The sequence below is a fragment of the Petaurus breviceps genome, unplaced genomic scaffold (assembly GCF_028583685.1).
Source record: "Petaurus breviceps papuanus isolate PSGF00001 unplaced genomic scaffold, PetGlider_PUasm1.0 90700, whole genome shotgun sequence".
Taxonomy (NCBI): domain Eukaryota; kingdom Metazoa; phylum Chordata; class Mammalia; order Diprotodontia; family Petauridae; genus Petaurus; species Petaurus breviceps.
Genome location: NW_027187315.1, coordinates 510,905 through 537,794, shown reverse-complemented (window position 1 = coordinate 537,794; position 26,890 = coordinate 510,905). Strand labels below are relative to the sequence as shown.

The window sequence follows — 26,890 nt, the reverse complement described above, 5'->3', positions numbered from 1 at the left end:
TAGTGAACCCTTAATCCATCTAATATGAGGATATTCTACTTTCCTCATGACTGGCCCAGAGTCCCTTTTTCCACTCTAACTTTTCTCTCATAATAGGGGACTTTGACATATATACAGATGCTTCCTCAAATACCCTAACATCTCGGTTCTTGCATCTGCTTCATTCCAAAGACTCTTCTATTTGGCCTCAGCTACACACAGAAATGATCATGTCTTTGATTTTGCCATCACATATAAATATTCTGCTTCCATGTTCATGAATTCCAAAATTCTTTTGATCTGATTATAATATTTTATCATTCCTTCTTTCCCTTTTTCTTATAACCCTGAACCCTGTGCTGTGATTTCCATTCCCATCACCCTTTAACTCCTTTCTAGGTCATCACCCCTAAACTGGCTCTACTTCTTTTCCTTTTTCAATCCCTTGATGAACCTAGTTACCTTTATACTATCCTCTACTCTCAAATCCCTTGTTCCTTGTCCTGTAACTATTCCCATCTCACCAAATCCCAACCTTGGATTAATCTTACCATCTGTCTCCTTTGCTCCTATTCACCTATTGAATGGAGCTGGAATAAATCACTAAACCATTATTGGGTCCACCACAAATTATGTTTTCTAATTTCAACAGGGTTTTCATTGAAACATGACAATCATTCCAGTCCTCCCTAATCAATTCACTCCCCCAATCTCCATATAGACTTTCTAACCTTTCTCATCTCTCTTGGTCCCTTCCTATAGCCTCTTTGTTGAAGACTTCACTTCATACTTTAATTTAAAATAAATGATGCCATTATCTGAGAGTTCCCTCTTTTCCTCTTCTCCTTGCCTTACATCATTTAGACATCTATTTTGTCTTTCATTCTTGAATCCAATGAAAAGGTGGCTCTTTTCCTTGCTGAGGCCAATCCTTTCACATCAGGAGTTCTTAACTGGGAGTCCGTGAACTTAAAAAACAAGACAATATTTTGGTAACTACATTTCAATATAATTGTTTTACTCTGTAATCCTATTTATTTTATTTCATACATTAAAAAGGAGCCTTCTGAGCAAGGGACTACAGACTTCAGTACACTGCTAAAGTGGTTCATGACCCAAAAAAGTCAAAGAGCCCCCTGTTCTGCTTTCAGCTTTGGTCCCACTCCCTCCCATCTTCTCCACTGACCCTCCTATCATCCCCATTTCTCCTTATCTTTAATTTCTATTATTTTCTTCCCTGATACTACTACAAACTGATACCTACAAACACATCAAAGTTTCCTTAACCTTAAGAAAAGTCCTCTCTTGATACTACTGTTCTCTGTAGCTATCCCTTCTACTCCCCTCCAAGACTCTTTGAGAAAGCTATCTAACTAGTGTCCTTTGCTTCTTCAAACAAATAACCTGGATGATCACTATGCTTCTTCCATGTTGTATTTGTGAGATTCACTTTTCAAACCCAAAGTAAAATTGACATTTATCCTATTTAATTTCTCCTATCATTTAACCTCCATCTGCCTCAGTTTTCTGAACCTAAAATATGGATAATAACAGTTCATACATTACAGGTCATTGTGAGGATTAAATGAAATATTTGTGCAGCATTTCTTCTCTCTTCCCTTATAATCAATTTACAAAAGACAGATATAGGGAGTATTTTGAATAGGGACAAATTCATAGAAATCTTAATGTAATATAGAAAAATGAACTGGTACTTGTGTCTTTGTTGTATTTATAAGAAATCTCTCAGGTACAACAGATTTTTCTAACTTACCTGGTAGGTTCATCGAAGAACATGACAGGTGGATTGTTCACCAATTCCAAGGCAATGGCAAGACGCTTTCTTTGGCCCCCAGAAAGACTTCCTGTTCTTATGTTAGCACAGGACAACAGACCCAAAGCTGTCAGGATCTCCTTCACCTAGAAGATTAATTCAATAAAATGAGTGCTAAGTTACCACATTCAAACTGTAATATTTATTTTAGTCAAAATATGGGAAGCATGATTAATTTACTAGTTATGTTCTACACAAGGGATACATAGCCTTCTCTATTGCAAAACCTTCAAGTTAACTTTCTTTTAGTCTGTGAATTCCTCTTCTAATAAAGGTAAAGTATGTAAAGCTCCTTAAAACTGCTACAGAATCTCCACATTATTCACATCAACATTGATGCATATTTGTGAATTGTACATACTTCTTGATTCAGATTAGTGACTTAATTTGATCATTCATGCAAAGAACTACTCATACTCATTGACAAAAATTTTAAAAAAGCCAATACTGTTTAAAAACATTAACGCCTGCTAGCTTAATAATCATACATTTCAGCTCAATAAAACACATATGCCCATACTACTTTTCCCTGCCCTCCTACTGTTATCTCTGGGTCCCCTGTTTTATTGTTAACAAACTGCCCTTCATCTTAGAACTGTCTATCCCTTGGAAATTACTATCTATCTATCTATCTATCTATCTATCTATCTATCTATCTATCTATCTATCTAGACAAATAAATTGTTTCCTTGCAACAGAATAGAAACTTCTTAATGACAGACCTATCTTATCTTTGTATAGCCAGTACTTAGTTGGGTGCCTGGCATACAGCAGACACTTAATACATGCTTGCTGAATTAAATTGAAATGGAATTTGCAGAAAGACCTTGTCACCCCTCATTGTCATCTGTAACAGGATCACATCTGGATAAGTTACAATATGCAACCTTAACAAGGGCACAAGAAAGTCTGATAGTGTATTTTGTAGTTTGTCATTGCCCCTAATAATCTAGGTCCTTGCAGTCAAGTGCTCCAGGTACTACTTCTAGAGTGCAATTATGTTATTTCAACTAGGAGATGAGTTAATCAAAAAGAAAGAACTCACAGGAAAGAATACTATTTGGGGTTTCTTAATTTTTTACAGTTGGCACAAAATGTTCCTTCAGTAATGGAATGCAGAAAATATTTCTAAGCTGTATCTCACTCATACAGGACAAAATAGGAAAAAGAAATGCAAACAAGCCAAATTCTTATTCTTACATTGAGACTTTTTCCTGTGAAGATGTTAACAAAAATCTCTTCCTTTATACTTTCTCTTTCCAGAATTTATTACTTTTAGATGAATTAAATAAATTCTCTTCATTAAGATTCCTCTTAATAATCGTTATAGTGATTTATGTTTGTATCTAATTAGTTTGATTGTCTTCATGAGGGATGGAATGATTCCTCATTTAAAATTTCTGTCTCCCTGAGAGATTACTGTATGTTGTACATCTGAGACAACAAATACAGCATTAAGAACAGCATTTACAGAAACATCAAAATTATTTATCAATTATAAAACATTTATTAATAGAAAGCCCTAATTAAGAGTATAGGATAGGACAGAGATGGGGAACTTGTGGCTTTGAGGCCATGAATTTGTTCTGTAAAGTTTTAATTCAGTGAAAGGGCTGAACTTGAGGACCTAGAGGGCCACATGTGACCTTGAGGTCACATATTTCTCTTTTATGCTATTCAGGAACATTTACTATGTTCCATGCTCTCTTCAGAATCCACAGGGTTCTATGCCTCAAAAGGTTTTGATTCATTTTTGTTGTTTGTTTTGCAATACTTATTCATAGATGCTTGAAATTTTCCTTCTTCTGTAGGCCATCTTTGCTTGTGTTATTAATACCTTCCATGTTGATATATCTGATTATTCTCAAGGTTTTTAATTGAGCTTGTTCCATTTGAGATCTTTGATAATTATAGTAATTTTTCATTATTTTTCCATATTCCTCACTTTATGACTCCTGCTTTGGCACTTTCCTTGGGATCTCAAAGCTGTCTCAAGCTCCTCTCATAATGGGCAATAAAAATTCACCAGTTTATGTCTATGCCCTTGCACTGATTTCTAGAGAGACAGAACTGGCCAATTGTAGATGCTGGGTTCTGCTCCTCAGACTTAACTATACCACCTCATAAAGTTTTTTGCCTTAGTTCTCTGGCTGAACTCTGTGGAAGTACAGAGTATTATGACTCCTCACCACCATCCTGTTCCTTGATTTTGAGCTTTGTCATTTGCAATTACAAAAGATTCATGATAGAAAATGCTATCCACATCCAGAGAAAGAACTGTGGAGTCTGAATGCAGATTGAAACATACTATTTTCATTGTGGTATGTGTGTGTGTTTGTGTGTCCGTGGGTGTGTGTCTTTTTTCCTTTTGTTCTGTTTATTCTTCTACAACATGACTAATGTGAAAATACGTTTACATGATTTTACACATATAACCTATATTAGATTGCTTGTTACTGTTTTAGGGAAGAGGGATGGAAGGAAGAGAAGGAGAAAAAAATCTGAAACTCAAAATCTTTTAAAAAATGAATGTTGAAAACTATCTTACATGTAATTGGAAAAAATAAAATGCTATTTACAAATATCTTTTTGTCATTTTTAGTCTGGGAGGTGCTGGGGGAAAGAGAGGGCATAGAATTGAGTTCTGTTGAAAGCCTAGGGATTGGCTCGTGTAGCCCTGCTGCTACAGCATGACAGATGGTGTCTGTCTCAGTTTCTTCAATGATAAAATGGGGGAAACAATAGCACCTACTTCACAGGGTTGATGTGAAAATCAAATGAAAAAAAAAAACCATTTATAAAGTGCTTAGCACAGTGCCTGAGGCACAGTAGATGCTTCTGCTCCTCATCTTTCCCCTTCTTGAGTACAGCAAAAGAGGTAGAAAAGAGGGAGAATATTAATAGTGAATTGCAGCAGAAGCAGAAAACAATGTCCTTGCATGTGATCTGAGAAGAGAGTTCAAAGACATTCTTCCTGAACCTCAAAATTCTCTGTAAAAAGAAGAAAGACTGAATTCTCCCAGTAGCATGATTCTGGAATCTAGCCTTCTAGCCAGAGAAGGCAAATTTCCTATACAGTACCATCAATAGAGCTGTCCAAGTTCAAAGGTTCTGATGTTTCAGAATTCTGGCACCAGACATTCTAAAGAGATATAAATATATCACACTGTATCATGCTCTCTGGAGAAAGAAAAGGACAGCCCTCCTAGTTCTTGTACTTTATCCTATTTGGAAAGTAGAGTCAACGAGTATTTTGTATAGAGGAAGACTAAAAAAGGAATTTGCTTGTTCAGTAGATACCACTGTATGTCTGTCTTTGGGGGTCAACTGATTCTAAACCACTGGATGAACTAAGCCTTGGGGAGATTTTTAGGGCTCACCAGAATCACAGACTATTGCGCTGACATCAATCCCAAATTTGGTTTCCTTTTGGGAGGACCTAATGTGCTTTGTGTTTCTGTATTTGTTTACTGACTCCTGAGATTTCATAACATCTTGTGTATTTTTTTTTGAAATGAAATAAAAACTACCCCATACTCAATATCCATATTCTACACTGAATGCCTCTATGAGGCCTGAAGAATTTGTTACCCATAGTTAAGCACAAACTATATCTAAGCTTTATTTTGTACATGATCCTGGATAAACTCCAGGTGGGACAATACTCCAGGGACAAAATGATCTTCTTAGAAGTTACCCCAAGGATTATACTGTCTGTGTGAACACAGTCTTTGGGAATTCAATCTTTGGAAAACCTAAAATTATTTGTTGCATGTAGCATAATATTGACTAAGTACAGTCATCAGAGTACCTGTAGAAAAAAATGGAAAATTTCCCTCAAAGTTAGGAGAAAGGCAATTGAACTGGAACATTATTCCCTGTCCTCCCCTCCTCTTCAATTCCAGCCATTCATATGAAAGAAGTCTCTGGTAAGATAAGAGATGAGTAGATCTCATTTCTGAAACTAAAAGTATCTGATAGTTCCAAAAAACTATTGGATACCATGTAAGGTTCCAGTTTTGTTTAAGAAGCAATATGAGAAGGGGATAGGTGGTGCAGTGAATAGAACACTGGGCCTGGAGTCAGGAGGACCTGAGTTCAAATGTGGCCTCAGACACTTAACACAAAAACTAGCCGTGTGACCTTGAGCAAGTCACTTTGCCAATTGCCCTCCAAAAAAAAAAAGGCAACCCCCCCCCCAAAAGCAATATGAGAAGAAAGAAGATAATAGGGCATTTGAGAAAAAGTTTTTACTGGTCTTGGTTGTTAGTCTTTTTAAAAATAGTGTTAATATGGATATGCATTTAGTTTGAAAGCTAAAATTCATAACATACATACTATTTATATTGAGTTTGACATCTATTGACCATTTGAACTCAAAAGCAAATATCATTTCCTATTACCTATTTGTTACTTTTGTGTTATTAATATTGGGTTATAAGAAGTCATAATACTCTCCAGACATTGTTCTGTCTTCTTTGAGCCCAAGTAATTATGAATGAATACTAGGCAACAGTAAGGCATTAATTATAGTAATAAAAGGCCTAATTTGGTTTAAAATATTAATAAGATTCATTTCTAAGACATACATACCATCTCCTTTCTGCCTTCATCCTTCTCTTGAAGTTTTAGATGAGCAGAAACCTGAAACAGGACAAAAGCAACCCTGAGAAGGTTATCTAAAAGCAGCTTGTAGCTAGAAGAGCCAAACTCTAAATAACAAAACAAATAAAAGGTCCCATGAAAGACTCACACACAATTTACAGGAAACAACTTGTGCCCCTAGTCAAATCAATTGCTTTTGTTGTAATTGAATGATTGGGAGGGGAAAAAGAAAACTTCAGGGAGTTTGCTTGTTTCATCTACATTCTTATCTAATGTGTCTATTTCCTTATTAGAGAATAAAGTTTGTTATAGAATAGGAATCAATATCTTGGGTTTCCAGATATCTTATTTAAATTACCTTAATTTTTCAGTGAGGTAAATGGAAAATAGAAAATTTAAATGTAACATTTGTAAAGCCAAGGACGTATCAGCATATGGGAAACCTGAGTTCTGGTCACAGTTCTGCCACTATTTTGTGTGACCTTAACAAGTTATTTAACTTTTTATTAATCCTCATTCTCTTGACCTCTCTGTAGCCTTTGACTCTCCTCTTTGAAACTCTCCTCTCTCCAGGTTTCTGAGATACCACTCTTTCTTGGTTTTCCTCCTACCTGTCTGACCACTCCTTCTCTATCTCCTTTGCTGGATCCTTCTCCAGGTCATGTCCTCTAACTAGAAGGGTCCCTCAGGGTTCTCCCTGGGGCCTCTTCTTTTGTCCCTACTTAACTTGGTGATCTTGTCATTTCCCTTGGGTTTAATTACCATATCTATGCTGACAATTCTCAAATCTACCTATCCTGCCCTAATCTCTCTGCTGACATGCAATCTCATAACTCCAACTACCTTTTAGGCATCTCCAATTGGATGTCCAATAGATATCTTAATTTTAACATGTCCAAAACTGAACTTATTATCTTTTCCCCAAACGCTTCCCTTTCCTAACTTCCCTATTACTTACACAGGGCAAGTGTTCACATAGTGGTCAGAAGAAGCTATACAAGGACACTCTCAAGGTCCCTCTTAACTCGGGAATTGATTTGCGACATGGGAAATACTGGCAGAGGACAGCTCAGCATGGCGTGTCCACATCAGAGAAGATGCTGTGCTATATGAGTAAAGTTGAATTGAAACAGCTCAAAGGAAATCCAGGATGCGAGAATTTAGAGTATCCACTCCCAATGTTTGCATGGACTATTTGTGCCTGACCTGTGGTAGAGCATTTCGAGCTTGTGTTGGTCTAATCAGTCAGTCAGACACACTGAAACTTGACTCCAAGATAGTGATGTCATTTTGGTTCTCTTTGAGAATGAAGAACAACAACCAAACAACCATTACTATATAGGGCAACACCATCCTTCTAGGTCCTCAGGCTAACAACCTGGAAATCATCCTTCACTCCTACTATTTCTCACCCCCTATATCCAATCCTTTGCCAAGGCCTATGAATTTTGCCTTCCTAACAGCTCTCCAATACAACCCGTCTCACCACTCTGGTGCAGGAACTCATCATTGCATTCCTGGATCATTGAAATATATCTACTGCTTCAAGTCTCTCCTCTCCACTCCAGTACATTCAGCTGCCTAAGTGAATTTCTTAAAACCCAGCTCAGACCAAGTCACTCCCCTTCTTGGTAAACTCCAATGACTCTCTATGGTAAACTCCAATGCCTCCAGGATAAAATACAAAATTCTGTTTGGTGTTTAAAATCCTTCATAATTTCTTAATCCAGCCCCTTTCTCATCTTTTTACACCTTACTCCTTTTTGTATACACTTTGATCCAGTGACACTGACCTCCTTGCCCTTATATGAAGAAGACCCTCCATTTCTCAGCTCCTGGTATTTTTATTAGCTATCCCCCATACCTATAATGCTTTTCCTCCTCATCTCTACCTCTAGGTTTTTGTGAATTCCTTCAAGTCCCAACTAAAATCTTATCTTGTACAGCATGTCTTTCCCAACTTCTCTGAGTTCTACTCCCTTCCCTCTTTCAATCATTTCCTATTTATCCTGTATATAGCTTGTTTGTACATATTTGTTTATTGTCTCCTCCATTATGTAAGCTCGTTGAGGGCAAGGACTGTCTTTTGCCTCTTTTTGTATCCCCAGTACTTAGCACAATGCTTAGCACATAGAAAGTACTTAATAAACGCCTTCTGACTGACTAACCTCTGAGTGAACCTCATTTGGTATAATAAAATGAGATATGACTAAAAGTCTTTAGACAATAAAACATGTCTTAATATCAAAGGTAAGATAATTTTATGCTTATCTTAAGGGAAGACAGGATATATCACAATTTCAAATGAATATAAAAGATCCTAACCAATACAAATAAAGTTACAAGAAAAGTCATTAATAACACTGAGAATCAAACTGAAAGCTTTTAGACTACCAGAAACTTCAACATGTATTTGATTTAATCAAGAACTGTAGCTCTGAAAGACTAAGTAAAAAGTATCTACATTTTAAGTCACATAGCAAATATATGATATTACAATGCATGTATATAATAATATGAACACAGTAGGTACCTGGGTCATAGGTACAATGGAAAAAGGAATCATTTCACTGTTTCCCCCTAGTTATTAGTGGTCTTCTCTCCCTCTTTCTCAATCATCTATACTTCTCTGTTCAAATGGTATATCTTCCTAATTCCTTAAGAGCAGAGATTATGTTTTCATTTATTCTTTTTATCTCCTGTGCTTGGCAGCAAAGTCTTGTGCAAAGTACCTAAGTAATTGTTAAATTCACAATGGCTACTATTCCTTTTCAATATTTCACCTGAGGGCTATATGCCCAAGTTCCCATTGATCTACTTTAGGCCCAAATGAACCTTCTGACAATGCAGACTACTAGTTGTAGTGATTTAGAACACAAGTTTCACATTTATAATAGAATGAAATAAAAAAATTCCTTGAAGAATAGCTCTATATGCTATGAGGAAGAACGTATATCAGAAAAACTTGGAATAAATTCTGTTACTTTAATGAACTAGGATCTTTTAGTATCTCCTAGTCTGTACTGTATGTGTGTGTATACTATCAAACTCAGAATTTGAACTACAGTCATGGGGGAGAGAAAATGCTTGGAACTGAGAGACAGAATATCCTGTTTTGTGGAACAGCCAAGGGGTCAGTGTCATTATATTGAAGAGTGGTGAAGTTAAGATGTAAGGACACTGGAAAGGTAAGAAAGGACCAAGTTATAAAGGACTCTGAATGCCAAATATGGAATTTTGAATTGATCCTAGAGGCAAAAGGGAGCCACTGGGGTTTGTTGAGTAGGAGGATGACATGATCAGATCTGTACTTTAGGAAAACCACTTTGGTGGCAAAATGGAGAAAAAATTGGAATGGGGAGAGATTTGAAGCAGGTAGATCCAACAGCAGGCTAATACAAAAGCCCATACATGAGGTAATAAGGGCAGCAGTGTCCAAGGAGAGAAGAGAGAATATTTGAGAGATGGTGAAGAGATGGCAAAGGTGAAATCAATAGAACTTGGCAATGGATTGGATATGGGGAGGGGTGAAAAATAGTGTCACTCCTAGGTTGTGAGCCTGAGGGATTAGAAGAATGACATTGCCCTTTATATGACTAGATTATATTTCTTGGTATAGAAGCATATACTGTTGTATTCTTGATAAATATTTTCTGATGACAGCAATTAAAAAAAAACAACAGTGCAAACATTAGAATCTTACCATCATGGCCTCTTGCACAGTAATATGAGGAAGGAGCATGTCATCTTGCATAATATAACAGGATACCTTACGGAAACAGCGAAGGTCCCGAGGCAGTCCATTGATGAGAACTGACCCTTTCATCCCTGTCTCTCTAAAATGCAAAAAAGGAAAGAAAGCAGTCAGCCAAAACCTAAAACAATAAATACTCTTCCATTTTTCTTTTTGTCACCTAACACTGGAGAAAGAAAGTAAAGTGAGAGGATTCTTCTAGGTTATCTGTTTGCTTTTGTTTGTTTTTTTACTAGCTGCATCATATAAAGGAAACGGAATAGTTTTAAATGACAAGTTACACACAGGAATAGCAAAGGAAGGTGAAATCAAGCAAATTGCTCACTATAAGATATAGTCAGTCATAATGAACTCTTCTTTTCCCACTAAATAAATCCATTAAACAGATATATGTGCATGCCTTTAAATGTACCCCATAAGGATGAAATAGATACCATCTGATTTTTATAATACTTTCAGAGAATGATTGAAATGTATGATTCTGTGTTCATGCCAAAAGTTAGACCCAAAGACTTCTAAGGATTTGTAAGTCCCAGCCAGCATGTGAAGATAACTCTGAAAACTGAAAATGGCATGAACTTCACTGGTGCTTTGACAACTTAAAAAAAAATGAAGTAGTGGCTTCTATGTTTCAAACTAAGGCAACTAGGAATTCACTATTCAGTATCATCTAAACTCTGTAGAGAATAAGAATATCTGAGATTCTATGAAACAAACCCAGTTCTCAATTTCATTCCTATTTAATATCTGAGTTGTTTAAATGTTCATTTCTCTTGTTATTAGGCATCCTTTTCATGTAATTTCATATTTCTTCTCTTCAAGAATTTGCTCACATCCTTTTCCCATTTATCTCTAGGAGAATGGAAGATTATAGATGGCAGGATTTTCTGGTATGTTTATTGTACCACCTTTTCCTAGTCTTTTTTTTTCCTTTTTCTGTATGCTTTTAATTTTTACATAATCAAATCTCTGTTTTATCCTTGAATTGGGAGTCAGAGAACCTAGATTCAAATCCTAACTGCTTCATCTTACATGTGTGACCTTGAGTAAGGAACTTAATCTTTCTAAGCCTTAGCTCATTAGCAGAAAGAAGAAGATGGTCTAGATGACTTCTAAAGTATCTTTCTAGGATCCAAAAGCTATGATCCTCTGAGTCCTTTACAAAGGGGTCCTTTGCATCAGAAAATGAACTTAAGCCAACTTCATTCTCTTTAGCTCATGCTCAAGTGAAAAGATTTGGGAGCCAAAAGACTGAGGCTACAACCTTGGTTCTTTGAGTCACCAACTGAGTAGTTTTGGGAAAGGTACCTCTTTGGACCTCAATTTCCTCATCTGTAAAATTAAGAGGTTGGATAGATTATTTTAAAGTTTCCTCCCAGCTTTCAACCTATGATCCAAGAATCCTATGAGTATTTGTCCAGTAAGTATCAAAATATTGATAAATATACACATAACTGTACACAAGGTAACTTTATTTTCTCCACTTAGAAAAAGGAACATTTTATCAAAACACAAGATATTATATAGGCTAATAAGTGAAACAAGGTGTCCAAAAAGTCATAGTGTAGTTTTAAGCTATATAAGCTTTAATAGCTCAAATTATTAAAAGCTTATTATAATTAATATATAAAGCATAACATTATGACATATATTACATAATCTATGGAAGTTTAAAAAGCTTAAAATTGCACTGTCTTTTAGGACACTATATATTATATAATTTTGAAAGCTTCACTTAGATTTTGAAGTATGGATGCTACACACAGGAAAACATCCTAACTGATGATTTATTATGAACTTAATAAATATTACCAAGCAATACAAAGGAAAAAAAATGGGAGAGGGAAGGTTATATGAAATTGTGAAGTTCTGCTTGACTTTTCTTGCACTATATATATATGTACATATATATATAGGTGTTTTAATATATATTACATATATGTAATTAAACCAATAAACATTTATTAAATGCCTACTGTTTGCCAGGCACTGGGCTCAGTGCTAGAAATAAAAATGTAAGCTTAAAAAAAGCCCATCCCTACATGCAAAGGGGTTTACAATCTAATGAGGGAAGACAATACACAAAAGGAAACTGAAAAGCTGGGGAGGGGATGGAGGGAAGGGGGGAAAATAACTAGCACAGAGAGATAATGGAGAAGTCCAAAAGCAATGGAGCTCATAGGAAATTGGGAGAAAACTGTGCCAAGTCCCTTTCTTAAAAGGAAGTCCTATACCCTATAACCCTACCTTCCAGTTAGGGTCCATTCAGAGGGGCGGAAAGTACTGATGACAAGTGACTACCAGGCAGATTCATTCTTATAGGAAAATGAGATTTCCCAATGATGAGTTTCCTGAGGAAGCAATGCATGATGAAGAGGTCCAAAGAACTCCAAAAGTTCAGAATGATTTGTAATTGAATTTTCATCATTAGTGATTGGGAAAATTTCTGTATCTGTTTGATAGTTTGCCTTTCTTCTTTTGAAAACTGCCTGTTCAAATTCCCTGATAAATTGGGAAACGACTCTTCTAAGAATATATTTTATCATTTGCCTATATATCTTAGACATCAGACGGTGTGATCTGAACTGGTACCACAATATTTGAGTGGTTTCTTTCTGGCTGCTTGGAGTGTTTTCTCTTTTACCTTTATCTAATCCAGGCCCACCACGCCATGTCTTATTTGTATGCCATGATGTCTATACTTCATCCTCCTGGTCTTCCTACATGCAGATTCCTGAGACTTTGAGCTCTGATTGATGAAATTTGACATTATCTTTCCAGCCCCAGGCCCCCCAGGGTCACCACACAACTGGTCCCTTCCATGCTATGCAGCCTTCTTAACCACCTAGAAATTAGATCCCAGTCTCTGGGATCTTTATTTGTGATTGATAAGCTTTCATTTTATCTTGTCTAACTTGGGCACAACTTACCAACTTCTGGGCACCTCAATATCATGCTGCCACTCATATTAAGTCTTCAGTCAGTCAAAAAGCATTTATTAAGTATTCACTATGTTCCAGATACTGTGCTAAATGCTGGGAATTCAAGCATACTTTCAAATATGACTTTCAAACTCTGGCTTTGAAAACAGTGATGAAATTAACAGTGCCTAACTGGAAAGGACAAGTCAATTGACAACCTTTTCTGGACACTTATATGTATTGTCATCTACTATTAAGTTCCTTAAAGTCAGTGATTGTCTTGATTGCATTTATAACACTTATATGCTTAGAAAAGTTACTGGAAGATAATAAGTACCTAACAAAAGTTTTTTATTCATCTGTAAATTACTTTAGGTAGTATTGTTACTTTTATTATATTGGCAGAGCCCGAGTAACTAATATTTTTACAAGTATCCAGGTCTATCTTTGTTTCTATTAAGTATTTTAGAAATTGTATTCATTAAATCTAGGATATGTCTTGTTAGTTAGACTTGCAGATATTTTACACATTCAGTCATCATTTTGATGCCATGTTGTATATTGAGAATGTACAAAAAGTTGAATAATTTTAGGTTAATTTTATATCCTGCTGCTTTACTGTAATTAATAATTTCAATTAATTTTCAAAATAGATTTTAGTGATATCTTTTATTTTTACATCACTTTCACCCCATCATAATTGGTTTTCCCCCAAAGCCATCTTTTATAAGAAAAACATTTCTTTAAGAGGAAGAAGAAAAAAAATTAAGTGAATGAATTTATAAAAAAATAAATCTGATACTATATGCATGCCCATTGCTATGAACTCCCCCTCTTTAAAGGAGTAGGGGAAAGTATGTTCTCATTCATCTTCTATGGAACTAAGTTTGCTCCCTATAATTTCATAGTATTCATTTTTTATCATGTTGTGGTAATTATTCTTTCCATTTACATTGTTGCAGTTGCTATGTATATTGTAATCAGAACAAATCCTTTTATTAAGGGGATTTGTTCTGTGAAGTTTGGTTTCAGTCAAAGGACCACACTTGAAGGCCTAAAGGGTCATATATGGCCTCCAGGTTATAGGTTCCCCACTCCTAAACTCTATGCTTATTCCCTCAATTCTCTTTCTTATCTGGTTGCTATATTTAGCTAATTCTAGCACTAAATCAAATAATAATGATGACAATGATTATCTTTGCTTTCTAAGCCTCTAGCATTTCTCCATTACAGATAAAGCTAGTTGTTCATTTTGTATAGACACAGTATTACATACAACATTAAGGAATTATATGTTTATTCTTGCACTTGCTATTGTTTTTAAACACATGACATTTTCTCAAAGGATTTTTACATCTATTGATATAATAATTTGATTCTTAATTGTTCTGATATATGTGATATTTATAGTTTTCCTAATAAAAAAAAGTTTTGCATTTCTGGCATAACTCCAATCTTGGCATAAAGTATAATAGTTTATAGTTTAATATGTTGTTGCAATCTAATCAGTAATAATTTATTCAATATTCCTTTATTCAAATTCAGTAGGAATATTGGTGTACAATTTTCTTTCTCTGGTTTTAGTATCAGGATGCACAACATTTGACTCATGGGAGGTTAGTCAAATATGTTCTTTTCCTATTTTTGCAAATAATTTTATGTATATTTGATTTTTTCTTTGACTGATAGAACTTACTTGTAAATCTATCTAATACTGGGGATATTTTTCCTTGGGAGATCCTTTATGACTTTTTTAACTTATATTTTTCTGAATAACTTTCTTTCTGAAAAACTTTCTTATTGTAAACCTGGAAAGTCTATATTTTTGTGAATATCCATCCATTTACTTTAGGATTCCATTTTTGTTGGCATATATTTGGTACAATAATTTCTAACAATTTGTGCACAATATTTTCTAAAATTCTTCTTTATTACTTCTTCAATAGTTGTGACTTCTGTATTTCCATATTTGATTTTTCCTGATGATAATCAGAGAAACTGTCTATTTTGTTGGATTTTTAATCAGCTTTTTCATTCACTCAATTCAATGGCATTTTATTCCTTCAATTTTATTTTTAAAATTTCTTTGTATTTTGTTTGGGTTTTTGATTTATTATTTTTCTATTTTCTTTAACTTACATGCCCAATTCATTGGTGTGTATTTTCTTCATTTGATGGGAGCATTTAGAAAAATAATTTTCCCCTAAGGACTGCTTTGGCTACATCCCAAAAGCATTGGTAGGTTGTTTCACCGTTGTTATTTTCTTTAATTAAATCATCTATTGTGTGATTATGTTTCATTTTTAATCTATCAATTATTTCAGATGAAACTATTGTCTCCAGTTTGAATCCTTTTTTTAGTGACTATCTATTGATTGTACATTTTATTATATTAAAGTCAGCAAAAAGATATGTTAAACATATTGGATTAATTTGTTTATGGAGTTTTTAATGCCCTGCACAGGTGGATTTTTGTAATGGTGGTATGCATAGCTTTGAATATGTATATTTCTGTCTATTCTTATTCAGTAATCACCAAAGCTTAACCATATCTAACTTTACTAACATTCTATTCAAGTCTTTAATTTCTTTCTTATTTATCTGTTTCATTAAATTTATATAAGAATGAAAGGAGTACATTGAGGTCCCCATTAGCTATAATTTTGCTGTCTATTTCACTCTGCAGTTCAATTAACTTTTCCTTCATGTACTTAAATACTATGCTAGTTGTTGTATACATAGTACATTTTCATATTATTCCATGACCTATAGCACCTTTAAGAATAATATAGTTTCCTTGCTTATCTATTTTTACAGTTACTTTGTTTGAGACCTTGGTTGTCACTTTTATTGTTTTTAAATTCATCTGACAGATGGCCACTCTTTTAACTCTATATGTAGCTTTGTGCAGCAAAAGCATTTGTCGTAAACAAGATAGTGCTGCTGCATTCTGCTACTTTCATCCTTTTGACAGAAAAGATCATCATCTCATTCATGTTCACTGATATGATCATTAACTGTGTATTTTCCTTTTAGAATTTTTCCTTTTTCCATCCTTCCTCACTCTTTACCAGAAAGAAAAAAGGGGAATGGTAGTAGAAAATTTGATCACCATTATCAATGTATAATCGAAATAGACTCTTCCTACTTTTCTATTTCTACCCTCTTTTCCCAAAACCCATACCTTAATTTCTGGTTATTGTACTTTTTTGTTCCTCTTTACTCGTCCTTTGTGATCAGCCCTCAGACATTGAAGTTTATTTAATTTGTGACTATTGCTTTCCCAACTCTTCCTCTTGTACCCCATTCTCCTCTCCTGTCCCTACTGTACCTCTGCTCAGATTAATATATTTCAATGCCAAATTCTATATCTATATGTCTTCAACCCTCCTTGATCCTTTTCAGAAAAGAATAAGGCAATAAAATGCTTAATCCTCCATTTCCTTCATGTTTATATGTTCTTTCTTGTGTAACCCACTTATGAGATACATTTCTCCCATTTTTTCTCATTTCTTCTCCAATATGTTCCTTTCCCTGCTCCCTTTTATTTCTTCTGTTAAAATCTTCCCAAGAGAAAAAGTTCCCCCACATCTTGTCCTAATTCTTTATCTGGTCCTTCAAGATATTAGGATTTTGAAAGGACATTTGTCTCTTCTCCTCCAAATAGAATATAATTGCTTCATAATTGTTGAACTCCTTCCAAAGTGATTACAGGTTTCTCTTGACTTTTCTGTTTGCATTTCAAAGTTTCTGTGCAGCTCTTGTCTTTTCATTAGGAGTGCTTAAAATCATAGTATTCCATTAAAGATAAGATTTCTGGCATTAGGTATTAAATCCTACCACAATCCCCGTATTTTGTCTTTTGTTAGCCCATCGAGGGTTCTGGTCTAGGCTGGACTTTATCTTCTAGTATAATAACTAACCAGGAACTAGTTCCATGCTGGGGGTCCTGACAGACTCCATTAAAGTGGTGTTTGGCTTCCTGCACAGCCCCCACAGGCATGTACTAACTTAGACCTTGCTTCTACTGTAGCTCCCTCCCAGTGCTCTAAGAACTGCATAGATTGGCACTGCTGAGCTGTTATACATGAGGACTGGTTCTGTCTCCACTTCTTTCTGACAGTCCAGGTCATTGAATACTGGAGCTCATGGCTTTCAAATCCTCTTGCTCAAAGTGCTGGTGGGCTTCAGGTCTATTTTGGGGAACTCTCCCTGCCTCTTCTGACTTCCATAGTCTTTTCTCTGCCTCTAATGATCACTATATTTACTTGTGCTTGAGCTAGCCTTCCTAATGAGACCTCTTTACATGCCTTTTTCATCTGCCTGTTGTTTTAGTGCAACTCTGCTTTTTTTTTTGCTTTATTTTTGGAGGGGGAGGGCAGGGCAATTGGGGTTAAGTGACTTGCCCAAGGTCACATGGCTAGCAAACAGTGTTTAATGTCTGAGGCCAGATTTTGAACTCAGGTCCTCCTGACTCCAGGGCTGGTGCTCTATTCACTGAGCCACCAATTGCCCCTGCAACTCTGAATTAGCTAGAGAAGTTTACTACCATTTCTCCTTGTTTTCTTTAAACATTAGTATTCCTGGGGTCACTTTCAGATAGTTCCTGGAGTTTGTGGCACAGTTTGGTTTCTTTTTGTCCTTAAATATAATTAACTTAACCTGAAGTCTTTTCTATATTTTCAAATTTTAGTATAGAAGAGCAAGGAGGTTTTTGTTGTTATTTTTTAATCTTGGGTCAAAGTTGTTCAGAGAAAGTAAATATTTTATATTTTAATTTTGTTCAACACATTTCATCCCAATTATTTATCTTTTGTTATAGTATTAACAAATTGACACCATGATAATTGTTCAGTCATTTTTCAGTTATGTCTGAATTATAATGACCCTACTTGGGATTTTCTTGGCAAAGATACTGGAGTGGTTTACCATTACCATGGTTAAGTGGTGCCTGAGACCACATCTCGACTCAGGAAGATGAGTCTTCCTGACTCCAGGTCCAACATTCTAGTAATTGTACCACCTACTACTCTTGTGATGGAGTATTTAAAGATATACAAAATGCTTAATATGACCTGTTTTTTTGTTTTTGCTTTTTGGAGGGTGGAGGGTAGGGCAGTTGGAGTTAAGTGACTTGCCCAAGGTCACATGGCTAGTAAGTGTTAAGTGTCTGAGGCTGGATTTGAACTTGAGTTCTCCTGACTCCAGAGCCAGTGCTCTATTCACTGCACCATATAGCTGCACCACTATCTGATTTTTAAAAAATTACAAATAAAAGCTACACAAACCATCAGTTTCAAACAAACTATACTATCTACTGATTTGGGGAGAGGAAAGAAGGGAAGAAGAAGGAAGGGAGGGAGGAAGGAAGGAAGGAAGGAAGGAAGGAAGGAAGGAAGGAAGGAAGGAAGGAAGGAAGGAAAGAAGGAAGGAAGAAAATAAGCATTTATTAAGTGGATAATATAAGTCAGTCACTGCGTTAAGTGTTTTAAAAATATTATCTCACCTCACAACAACTTTAGGAGATAGATAGATGCTCTTGTTATCTTGATTTTATAGTTAAGAAAACTGAGGCAATCAAAGGTTAAATCACTTGTCCTGGGTCACAAGGCTAGTAAGTGTTGAAGGTCATATTTGAACTAAAATCTTCCTGACTTTCAGGGCCACTGCACTACCTAGCAGCCCTAACATGTTTTGTCTTTCAATGTTTCTTTACTTTTGCTCTCATTGGTAACTCTCATCTTCAAAAAATGAACCCCAAGCCCTTATCATAAATTTTACTCATTCTTCAAAGGCTAAGATCACAGATTCTAGGATTAGAAGGCACATTAGAGATCATCTTGTCCAACCTCTTTATTTTATAGGTAAGATAACTGCCTGAAACATATAATAAATATCAGAGACAGGATTTGCTCTAATGACATGATGTGAAAACCAGTGTTCATTCTCATTTCTCCTTGAAACCTTCTTAATCTACAATGGAATCACCTTCCCCTGAACTCTCTAACACCTAGAAGAGCAGGTGGTTCAATCAATATCTGTTTCACTTAACACTTAATGGCAATAGGTATGCAATTGCAATGGACCGGGTAAATCCCTTGTGTCCTTGTTTTCCTTTTTAGTCACCTGTATCCTGCCAGGATGTTCATGAGCGTTGATTTTCCAGCTCCAGAAGGACCCATTATTGCAACAAGTTCTCCACTGCTGAATTTCCCTGAAATTCCTTTCAAAAGAGTCTTGTATCCTGAAAAAAGTACATTAATATTTTATTATCTAACATAATAGATACTTTAAACTCCCATATGTGCAAACACGCACACAGAGCAAAATTGACATACACCATATGAGATTACATAAATCCAGTAATTGACTCCAGGCATAAAATCAATACTTCTCATGCCACCTGGCACCATGGTTTTGGCAACAATATGGACCCTGTGATTTCTTAAAAGCTATTTTTTTCTCAGTAGAATTTCAGTGGTATACAAGTACCTCCAAAACCCTTAATTTTTAAGGAATTTATCATGATCCAGTAGAAAATTCTTCTTGGGTTTATATGAAATTTCAACACAAAACTATCTTAAAGGAACTACCCATGTTTCCCCGATAATAAGACACTGTCTTATTAAATTTTTTTGGAAAGAAAAACACCAGAGGGCTTATTTTCAGGAGAGGGCTTATGTTGTCCTGCCTCAGCTCTGCTCCGCGGCACTGCTCTCAATGGCGCCTGCAAGCAAATCACTGGGGAAGAACAGGATGATGCACTCACTGCTGCAGCTCTGATTGGATGCAGCTCGGAGCGCGGCATGCATTTCACCTGGGGGGGGGGGAAGGTGCATACAGAGGGTACCGTAATGTAGCGTGTAGCGCAGGGGATCACCTTCACTACAGTAGCAATCTCAATAGGGCTTATTTTGGGGGGAGGGCTTATTGTAGAGGAATCTTACACAGTAAGGGGAGGGCTTATTTTCAGGATAGGTCTTATTATCGGGGAAACACGGTATTAGAGGGAGGCGATGAAGAGGATCACATCATCTAGGACTGTATTGATTTTGTTAAATAAATAATCTGAAAAAACTGTTTAAAGGTCAAAATGAAAGCCATAGAATTTAAAGGCAAAACTTTTAGATTCAGAGTCCTTACAGAGTACAGTATCACATCAGAAAGTATACTTGAATATCCAAGATTCATAATAATATATTCAACTCCCATGTATAATGAGGTCCATCCAAAAGAAAATAGAAAAATATCTACATGTTTCATAAAAAGAAACATGTAGATTTTGGGAAACTCAAAAATATTATTTTTCCAGTTACATAGTAACAGACTCTCCCGATAATGTCTCCCATTTTTTTTATTCCAAAGTCAGAAAAACAAAGAAAGAAAAATTAAGATAATCATAATAATAAACACATATTTGAACAATGACTTAAAGTTTTCAAAGCACTTTCCTCACAAAAATCCTGTGAGGGAGGGTATTACAAGTATTGTATTTTTCCCATTTTACAAATGAGGAAACTGAAGCTGACTGGTTAAATGAGATGACCAAGACCACATCATTAATAAATATTAGCTCTAATATTAGAAGCCAGATCTCTTCTAATTATAAAACTGAACATCTTCCCTTAGGTTCTTTAACCTCTGATAAGACCTCTTATAAGAATAAGTTTTTACATATTCTAGAAAGTAGTCATCCTTAGTTGTATTTCACAGCTATTTCTTTACATTCCACAATTTTTTCAGGCACAGTCCTATTTTGAACAGAAGTCCCTAGGGTCTTGTTTAAGAGATTCTATAAGGGGCAGAAATAAAAGACAAAGAACAACTACTGTGATACTGACTCATTACTGAGACTGAGTGCTACCTGGGGGAACAAAGACCTGTTAGCATTAAGACTTGAGATAGGAAAAAGTATAAGAAAGAAAGAACATAAAACCACTATGAACTGCTAAGAACTAAGTCCAAGCCTCTACTTACAAAATGATAGCATAATAATGGAGCTATGAGTTCGTTTCCTACTTCTTATTGGTAGAATACTAGCCAGGATTCAAAGCTCTGCATATGGAGTTAATCAGATTCAGTGACTCCAGAGGGAAAGTTCCAAAAGAAGATTAGTTAACGCAGAAAACACACCTTTATAGTCAATAGTTTTTACTAGCTATTCTGAATTTTATTTTTATTAGATCTCCCTGCCACTCCCACTGAGTCAGGAGAATAATCCCTATAATCAGAGCTATAATATTATATTAGAAAAATCACATTACCTTTGTGGGTCTTAATAAATCTTATCAATGCTTTGACCAACCATGTTTACAGAGTGTCTTTGATGAAGGATATTACCCAACTCCCTACAGAAAAGTGATGAACTCTAAGTAAAGAAAGAACCATATAATGTTAGATATGATTGCCATGTTGCTTGATTATGCTTATTTATTACAAGGATTTTGCCCCTCCCATTCTTAATTGAGAAAAAATTGAGGGGCATTAAGAGTACAATACAAATAAGAGGACCACTGAAACATAATTTTTTATGCACAGAAGAGAAAAGAGAGCTATTCATAAGAAAGCACAGAGAAGTGGACAGATTTGAAAGTAATGCAGGATTTGTTATATACTTTTAAACAAGTAGTATGAAATAGAGATTTATGATATCATATATAAAGTGCATTTTGTGTTCTGCAGTACACATGAAAATGTTCATTGTGGGAGGAATTTAAGTTCAAAATAAAAAATGCATTAAAAATTAAATTTAAAATTGCCCAAGCCTATTACAATCAGAGAGCAAAGTGAAAAATAGGAAGATCCCACTGGCAGCCTCCTGAAAGAAACAACAAATTGAAAACTCCCAGAACATCATAGCCAAAATCTGGACCTTTAAGACGGAAGAAAAATGACTATCATCAGTCAGAGAGAAAGAGTCTAAGTACCAAGGATCCAGAGTCAAGATTAGACAAGACTTGACAGTCATAAAGGAAATATGATACTCTAGAAGCCAAAAGATAAAGTTTTACAACTAAGAAAAACTTACCCAGAAAAACTTGAGTATGATCTCAGGGGAGAGGAGTGGGAGGGAGAGAAACAGAAGGGAGGAAGAATAGACCTTTAATAAAAGAGTACTTCTAAATAGTCTTGTTGAAGAAATGAATGAATACTTTGAAATGTGAACACAAGAAAGATAGAAAAGTAAAATCCATTTGAGTAACTTGGAATTTATTATGATGAAATGCTTATAACATAGAGAAAAAGAAACAAGGCTCTCCTCAGAACCCTGTTTTAAAAGGTCATAGAGAGGGCCTGGGAAAATTTTAGTTATATTTTAATGATTTAAAGAGAATAAAGAAATGAGAAGGAAAACAAGAATACATTAGAAAATAAAGAGTGAGAAAGGGGGTTGAACTGACATCAGTTAAGCATGGACATGAAAAGAAAACTATATAAACATTCAGGAAGGGGTTGGGAAATGGGCTAAACATGAACTTCCTCTTCATGAGAACTGGATGAGGGAGAATTGACTATATACACACAACAGAATGGTGTAGGAATATATTAAACCCAACTAGGAAATGGGAAAGGGAATAGGGGATTAAGGAGGATATATTCTAGGAGGAATTAATCATCAGCAAAACAAAGTCCATCTTCAGAGGGTAAGAGAAAAATCAAAGGAAAGAAAAGGCAAGAATCCATGACTAGGAACTAGGCATGGTAAAGAGAACTAGAATATCGGAATGGAAGCAGAATGCATAAAATATAGACTTTTAACACTGAGCACATTATGGAGAGAGAGAGAGAGAGAGAGAGAGAGAGAGAGAGAGAGAGAGAGAGAGAGAGAGAGAGAACAGTTACTGGCTGGGAAGGTAAAAAAAACCATCAAGAAATATAAAAACTTCAACTAGCCATAGCAATGAGAAAAGGAAATTGAGAAAATTAGTATAGATAAAGAGGAAACAAAACTATTTTTGTACAAAATATCACAGTCTACATAGAGAACCCCAAAGAATCTGCTAAAAATTTAATTGTAACAATAATTCTGACAAAGTAAAAAGATACAAAATAAACCCCCTACAAATCATTAACCTTTCTACACATTAAAAATGAAACCCAGCAAGAAGAAATGAAAATTCCATTCAAAATAACTTCAGAATGAATGAAATATAAAATAGATAATTTTGATTATATAAATTGAAACACTTTTGCACAAATCAGTGCTTTAAAATGAGAAAGGAAATAGTTCATCGTGAAAGTAGTCTTTACAGCAAGTTTTTTTTTTCTCACAAAGCCAGGATATCCAAAATACATAAGGATTCAAATATATAATAATGTCATTCCCCTTTACTGAGACTGCATAACATAACTGTGTAATGGACCCAGGAAACATGTTTGTGTGACACCTGTTTATGTAAGGTAGATGATGGAAGTAATCCATGGCTAGGATTAGGAAAAGGATGAACAAAGACAGGACAGGGGACAAGGGGCAAAATACTCAAGGATAGAAAGTCAACAAGCATAAAATACCAACTAAGCATCAGGCATCTGTTTAATCACAGAGGACACAAAGCAAAGCAAAATAAAACAAAGTCAAGGTGCTCAAGGAGCTCATGGTCTAATGGTGGGATGCCTTCAGTATAAAGTTGAATTAGTTAACATTTTCAAAAGAAGAATTTCCTATCAATAGTAATCACATGGAAGGTTGCTCCAATTCACAAATAAGAGAAATGCAAGACAAAACAAATTTGAGTTTCTACACAGCCATCTGTGAAATCTATGAAATTCCTAAAGGTCCCCCATGTTATGTGTGAATTTAACCACAAGGCATGTGCCTCCCCCCCATCTTAGCAAAATAACTTTCTTAATCTAAAGAAACATATGTTTCATAGTCACATCTAATGGCGTATAGGCTCTGGGAACCCCCTTGAATCTTCCCACCTGATCTGGGGTTCCCCATAAGCCAAAAGCCCTCTTTTGTTATCTCCAGGTATCCTTCAGCTACTTCCCACCCTTGATCCTATCAAAATATCTATGACCAAATCTGTTACCCTTAAATTAGTCTAGTACCCTATTGTCTATTAGATCTGTTTCCTACCCTTGATTCCATCCAAATCCCATTCCCTTGGTTCATGGAATCTGACCTCAGTCCCATAAAGATCCTCCCTAAACCCCTCCTCCCAAACTGTTAGATCACCCCTAGATCCCTCCCTCAGTCTTTCTGTATACAAGATCCATCTTGCCTTCATGAAGGTGCTCAGATACAATCTAACTCAGATTCAGTCTGTGTTAGATTGTTCTGGCCTGCTTGTCAATAAAAGCACCACAAATACTTAGGCTCCTTAAGAGTCTACCCATTATGGCTAACCTTTAATAAACTTTGACTGAGAGAAGGCTTGAGTCAAATTTATTCAGCAGGACCCAGCATGTTGGTATTTTGGGGGTCTTGAGCATTCCTAAACCCCAAACCTCAAAACACCCTCTGGTTCCACCTTCTATACATAAGTTTTATACATACAGGCTCAAGGGGCCCCAAGGCCTCTTATCTGAGCTCACACTGTACCACAGATAAAGCTCCAACCCCTTCCCTTGCACATAACTATACCCTTCTAAGAACTGTATTAAAAACCCATGGTTTCCTCCACTGGTCAGCCAGCCTTAGGTAGAGCAGACCAGCCCACTTGGTTACTAAGGCTGACTTGCTAGTGGAATTGGGCAGCTCACATGACTTTGTCCAAGGGGATTCACAATCCAGTAGCCTTAGTGGGGGTGATTCTGTATCCCCGTAAGCACATCCTGGCAGATAGTTCCCATCAGTATTGCCTAGCACTATCTCTGGACTTAGGCATTTATAACTGCCTTTACAATAAACATCAAGTATTATGCATCACTCCTGATCAGAGTTATTCACAGCACCAGTACTTTATGTTTTTAACACATCTAATTGGCAAATAAAAAAAAAAGAAAAGATACAAATAGTAGATGTCAAAGGCGCTGAGGCAAAGCACTGTTTGGTAGAGATGCAAATGGGCTCAAGTGTCCTGAAGAGCAATTTAGAATTACAGTCAATCAACATTTGCATGTTTAACTTTTGCTACTTTAAGCATTCCTGTGATTTTCTTAGTAACCTCATTTTCACTTTTGCATTGGCAACTGTCCACATTTCTGGCTAAGTGCAGTAGAGACCAAGTGTGGGAGCATTAGAAGTAATGTTGAGACCTCACCAATCTCAATGTCTTCTGACAGCAGTAAATAAAATCCCAATTACCTCTCCCTTGGTTTTCAGAGAGTTGTCAAGGTAGATAGGTTTATAGCAGTATTGTATATAGTACAACACCCTCCCACCCCCATCTGATACAGTGGAAGGAAAGGCTCAGATTAAAAAATGTTCTACTTTCAAGAATGTAATTTGCCATACAATATAGATACTGTAGATTTCATGTGTTATGAAAAGTGGATATTGTCTGAAATAAGTTGGGTTTTTTTCTTTTAGAGGGGGGAAGGCAGGGCAATTGGGGTTAAGTAACTTGCCCAAGGTCACATGGCTAGCAAGTGTTAAGTGTCTGAGGCTGGATTTGAATTCAGGTCCTCCTGACTCCAGGGCTGGTGCTCTATTCACATCACAACCCAGCTGCCCCTGAAATAAGTTTTTTTTTTTTAATTGAGATGTTAGCATAAAAGGTCATGGAATTCTAGGAAATTATTAGCAAGAAAAAATGTTTTGCATGTTACCAATTTTATTTTGCTTACTGCATTTTATTGAGTTATTTCATGGTTACTGCTAGGAAAAGTACATATCATTTGAATAAATATTTTGTTATAAAGAATTATATGCAGAAAAATATACTTTCAAAAATCTTAAGTGAAAGAATACAGTTTTTGGTGGTTGTTGGCACCTAACCCCCTATTTCCCATAGGTATGTGTAAGGTACAGGGACCCCAAAAATCCCCTACCTAGAAAAATTAAAAGTCAGAGATATCTTGAGGAAGGAACAGGAAGTTTATTCAGTTCTCGTGAGAAGAGGGCTTCTGTTCCACCAATATGCGCCATCAGAATGAGGTGTGTTACAAAAGACAGAACAAGAATTTATACCCTAACCTAGTCAAGCCCCTCTCCCCTCAGCTGTCCCTTCTCTCATTTGCTGGGAGGCAGGCTCTCAGTTGGCAAGAAAATCTTCCCTAATGGTGAATAACAAAGAAGCCCACCACTATCCCCTATTGGCTGGAAGGCAGGACAGGATACCAGGGTACTGTTCATGGCCTTATTTGGCAAATGCCAACATGAAGAAGGGGGAAGGGCTAAGAGCTTAATGATGATTGATAGCAAGGGAAAGGGGGAAGGGTCCTGAACAATCTGAACAATTCAAATGCTCAAGTCCTAAATGCTAAAGAGGGAGGGGAAAAGGTCACAAGTAAAGGTGAAGGTTGAAAACCCCTAAAGGGCCTAATGCTGATGTGGCAGTAGTGAAGAAGGAGGAAAGAAGAGGGAAGGAGGAAGCCGAAACTCCAGCCTGCTCCTACAATAAACCTTAGGGGATGAGAAATTTTTAACCTTCTGCCTTCAGGTACAATACATCATCATTCACTTTTTTAAACTTTCACTTCATTTACCAGGAATTTTATCCCCAGAAAAGTTGAGGATTAACTGTATGTGACTATAATGGTCATTTGCTTTGACCCAGAGATCCCAATATTAGACACATGCTTCAAGGAGGTAAAAAATAAAGGTCTCTTAGACACCAAAATATTCAAAGAGACGAATGTAATCCAAAGAGATGTCCAATAACTGAATATTGGTTCAACAAATTTGTATGG

General features: G+C 35.9%; 1 protein-coding gene across 1 annotated transcript in view; it reads right to left on the bottom strand.

Annotated features, from left to right (window-relative positions):
- Positions 1-26,890, bottom strand: part of ABCG1 (ATP binding cassette subfamily G member 1) — a 106,563-nt gene that overhangs the window by 45,971 nt on the left and 33,702 nt on the right. The window contains exons 3-6 of the mRNA XM_069065680.1: positions 19,220-19,337; positions 10,122-10,254; positions 6,407-6,457; positions 1,754-1,899 (exon numbers count right to left, since the gene is read on the bottom strand). Coding sequence (XP_068921781.1) covers positions 1,754-1,899; positions 6,407-6,457; positions 10,122-10,254; positions 19,220-19,337 — 448 coding nt within the window. The remainder of the gene's footprint in view (positions 1-1,753; positions 1,900-6,406; positions 6,458-10,121; positions 10,255-19,219; positions 19,338-26,890) is intronic.